The sequence below is a fragment of the Chrysemys picta genome, chromosome 12, assembly GCF_011386835.1.
Source record: "Chrysemys picta bellii isolate R12L10 chromosome 12, ASM1138683v2, whole genome shotgun sequence".
Taxonomy (NCBI): domain Eukaryota; kingdom Metazoa; phylum Chordata; order Testudines; family Emydidae; genus Chrysemys; species Chrysemys picta.
The window spans coordinates 22,122,675-22,126,876 of NC_088802.1; the positions used below are offsets into that span (position 1 = coordinate 22,122,675).

A 4,202-nucleotide genomic window follows, 5' to 3' on the forward strand; every position below is an offset into this window, starting at 1 on the left:
AGGGAAATTTATGCCCCGCTGAGAGCAAGAGATATTGGGCCATGTTGCAATCTTATTTACACCACTGGTAAACATGGAGTAACTTTACCGAAGCTGATGATGTTACTCCAGATTCGCACAAGGTTAACTGGAGGTTAGAATCTGGTCTGTTATTCCTAATGGTGAGTTTTTATTGCCTGTTAATTTCCAAATCAGTTTTCTAGTGTTGTTTGACATAACACTTCACAACCCTGCTTCCTTCTGTACACTGAATATTAAATAAAAGAGCCATTATGTCTCAGCATTTTCACTTTCTAGCCTCAGTGCCAGAATAGCCTGAATATGTTCCACTGTAATCTGATTGTTCATTGTAAGTGAGAGCACAAAATGGTGAACACAACTGATACAAACTTCATACTAAGGTCAAACAAGGCTAACATCTATAGAGATGGCTGAATAATTTAGAGCAAGTGATGCATACAGTAATTTTTTCCAGTTTTTTCCATGCAGAACCACACAATGTTCTCAAATGCACTCATTCAAAATTACTCTAAAAATGTAATAAAAAACCCAGGTTGATTGTGAGCCACCTGTGGTCAAATATTTATTGAAATTCTTTTTCATTGTGGGGACTTTTGTCTAAAGTGCTTCAGTGGCTGAGGAGCCTAATCTTGGAATAATGAGATCCAAGGGCAAGAAGCTCAAATTCAAATTAAAAATGTGGCACATCTTTTTAACAGTGATGGTGATTAACTATCAGAACCAACTCAGACTAGGTGCATTCCTGGAGTATAGGATTTAGTCAAACGTTATTAGACTAAGTCCAGGGGCAACTGGGTGAAATTTAATGGCCTTGGTTATACAGGAGGTCAGAATAGATGATCAAATGATTCTTTCTGGGCTTAAAAATCGATGAATCTAGGTGCCATAGAAAATTAATGGGAGTTAAACTTCCAAGTCATTTGGGCACTTTTGACGTATCTCTGTCTCTATTCTAATCTATCTAAGCCTGTGTCACTGGCCACATGGCAGAGAGAAGAGAAAAGCGTCTTACCCCTGCAGCTACCTCTAGGCAAATGCCAGCAAATCCAGGGTCAGCCAGCCTGGGGAAAACTATGCCTCATGGTTGAGCCAATCAGGAGCTGTTCTGTAGCAACACCATAGAATATATTTCCCTGAACCAATCACAACGTCCCAAGGGGCGTGGCTTTTGACCGGTGGTTTGTTTAAAAAAAATACAGCTCTTTAAACAAAGGAATGAAAAGACAAACACTGTACATAACACAAGTTGTTGTAGTAATATACCAGCCTTTAGCTTGCTTTTTAATTCTTTGCCGAAAGAAAAACTGCTGTAAAAAAAGCTTTAAATTTACAGACTTTATAAAGCACACACACAGGCTAACTTAACTGTTTTACATTATGCTAGTTTTTCTTTTAACACTTTATACCAGAGATTAGAAGGCTTTCCCCCCACCCCTGACTCTTTTTCTTCTTAATGTTTTTTTTTAATCAAAACACAGTTAAACCAAGTAAAGTTTTAACAAACTTTTAAAACACCAATCAAAAGAAACATATCTGTAGATTTCTTTATTTACCGGTTATCTTTTTCAGTGAAAGATTTTTTAATCACAGGATTACAATTAAATAAAGTGATTAGAAGCTACACCATCACAAATTTTACAAATAATTTAATCATGTTTTTACATTTTAAAAAGATGCAGTTTAAATTGTATTACAGAGATGATAGTTATTTAGTTATGGAAGTTGAATAAAGAAAGATTTTAGTAATTTTTTTGTTGAAATGCCTTGCATAGTATGAAAACCCACCTGCACAAATAGCTTACAGGAATGTAAATTGTGAAGACATAAGTTCCAGGAGAATAGCAATATTATACAAAACCCACATGTAAAGAAGGGCTGTACAATAATAAAATAAAACAGAAAAAGACATGTTATAGCTTTCTAAATGTTTAATGGCACTCTTTCAAAAATAGTATTAGCTTGCTTTTTAGAGTTTTGCCTAAACAAATTGACCAGAATACAAAAGAAAACCCAATGAAAACTGCTCTGCCTTAAATTGTTAAGAAATCCAGGGTGCAGTTAAAAAAAACAAAACACATAATTGATTGGTTTTATAATGGTTTATATATATATAAAAAACAAAAGCCACAGCTCGAGTTAAACTCAAGTTGCTCCTCGAGCTAACGTTGCAGATAGGGGTATGTCTGCACCGCAATCACTTGATGTTACTGCAGCTCATGTAGACACACCCAAGTCAGCTTTAAACTAGCTAGCTCAGGTACCGGAGCAATGGACCTGCAGCAGCCTGTGCTTCAGCCTGGGCTGTAGCAGCCCACCCGGAACCCTGTGAATTTACTTACATGGCTAATCTCAGCTGAAGCGTGCGCTGCCGCAGCTTTAACGCTCCAGTACTTGGTAGCTAGAGTAAAGCTTGCTGGGGACTGTCTACACCAGCTGAAATCACACCCCATGATTGCAGGGTAAACTGACCCAAAGACAAGCCCATAAATTCAACCCCAAATGTGCAAACAGGTGTGAAAAATGATGAGAATGGCTTAAAAATCATGAGATATTAATCTACACATTTACTGGCATTTTTTTCTCAGGGCCTCTTTCACCTCTTTGTTTCTCAGGCTGTATATGAAGGGATTGGCCATAGGAGTCAGAATTGTGTAGAAGACAGAGAACACTTTGTTGAGGTCTCTGAGTGTGTTGGTGTTTGGTAGCAAATACACAATGATCAGGGTCCCATAGAAAATTGTCACTACAATGAGGTGAGAGGAGCAGGTAGAAAATGCTTTTTGCCTCCCGGTGGTGGACCGGATTCGCAGGATAGTGGAGATGATACACAGGTAGGATGTCCCAGTTAAAGCAAACGGGGGCAGGGTGAATAAAGCAGCCACAATGATGATTACAAGCTCCACCTGGTAGATGTCGTTGCGGTAGAGATTTATTATTTGTGTAAATTCACAGAAGAAATGATCAATTTCATTGGGGCCGCAGAAAGGTAATTGTAACATCATACCCGTTACTACGGAACTAGCCAGTAACCCACTTATCCAAGACCCAGCTGCTAGCTGGAGGCAGAAACTGCCATTCATAAGGGTTGCATAATGCAGTGGTTTGCATATCGCTAGGTACCGATCATAAGACATTGCTGCCAGGAGATAACACTCGGTGGCTGCAAAGAAGCCAAAAAAGTAACATTGTGTGATGCAGCCACCAATAGAAATAGTTTTGTCCCCAGTCAGGAAACTGGCCAGCATCCTGGGCAGGATAGTGGAGGTGTAGCAGGTTTCCAGCCATGACAAGTTCCCCAGAAAGAAGTACATGGGGGTGTGAAGGTGCTGATCAGCCACAACTAGCACAACAGTGAGGATGTTCCCGGCCATGGTCACCATGTAAATCACAAAGAACAACATAAAGAGAAGAATCTGCAGTTTGGGAATAGTCCCAAAACCCAGGAGGATGAACTCTGTGAGGGAGGTTTGATTTCCCTGTTCTGTGTCTGCCATGGACCAAACTATACAAGAGAACAAGAATGGCATTAGTTAAATGTCAAGATCACATTATCAATTTAAATGCATTAATGTTCAAATGCTCCCTCTCCTTCAGGTCCCCCAAACAAATACTGGGCTGAGCACACAGTCTGGGGGCTTGGAGTCATATAATGGAGGCTTATGACATCTGAGAGTGAATGAGAAAAACTGACACACAAACATGCTGCTAAGGCAAGCTCAGATTTGTGTAAAAACCCTATTTTTTCTGATTGGCAAAAGAATAAGCCTTGCTCCCTTTGTTCTGCTCCAAGAGCTGACACTAGTGGTATGCAGTGGGAAAACCAGATCACCAGGAGGAGTCTGGCAAATGAAGGACTCCCTGAATTCTCACAGCCTCGTTTGGGCTGGTAAAACACCCTACAATTTTGCTGGCTGTGAATCGGCTTGGTTTGTCCCTGACAGAAACCAACTCACCATGCGTGAGGTTGTGCCACTCCAAACCATCACCTCCTAAGCCTTTTTAGGTGGTCATCATTTGATTTCATTGTGCTGTACCATGTAGATAAGTTTTTATGCTGCTTTGTGATCATTGCATATTAACTTTTGAATTCCTCTGTTCAATTTTCAGAATGTCCCTAAGCAGTTTGAATCAACATATCCCTTGGCAATCGTCTCAGTATATATTACATAAGCTCTGAATAC

The 4,202-nt window shown here is 39.8% G+C and overlaps 1 protein-coding gene across 1 annotated transcript; it reads right to left on the reverse strand.

Annotated features, from left to right (window-relative positions):
- Positions 1-2,585: 2,585 nt before the first annotated feature.
- Positions 2,586-3,515, reverse strand: LOC101939796 (olfactory receptor 10A7-like). The gene has a single exon (XM_005312453.2). The coding sequence runs from the start codon at positions 3,513-3,515 to the stop codon at positions 2,586-2,588; it is 930 nt and encodes a 309-aa protein (XP_005312510.2).
- Between the last annotated feature and the right edge of the window lie 687 nt (positions 3,516-4,202).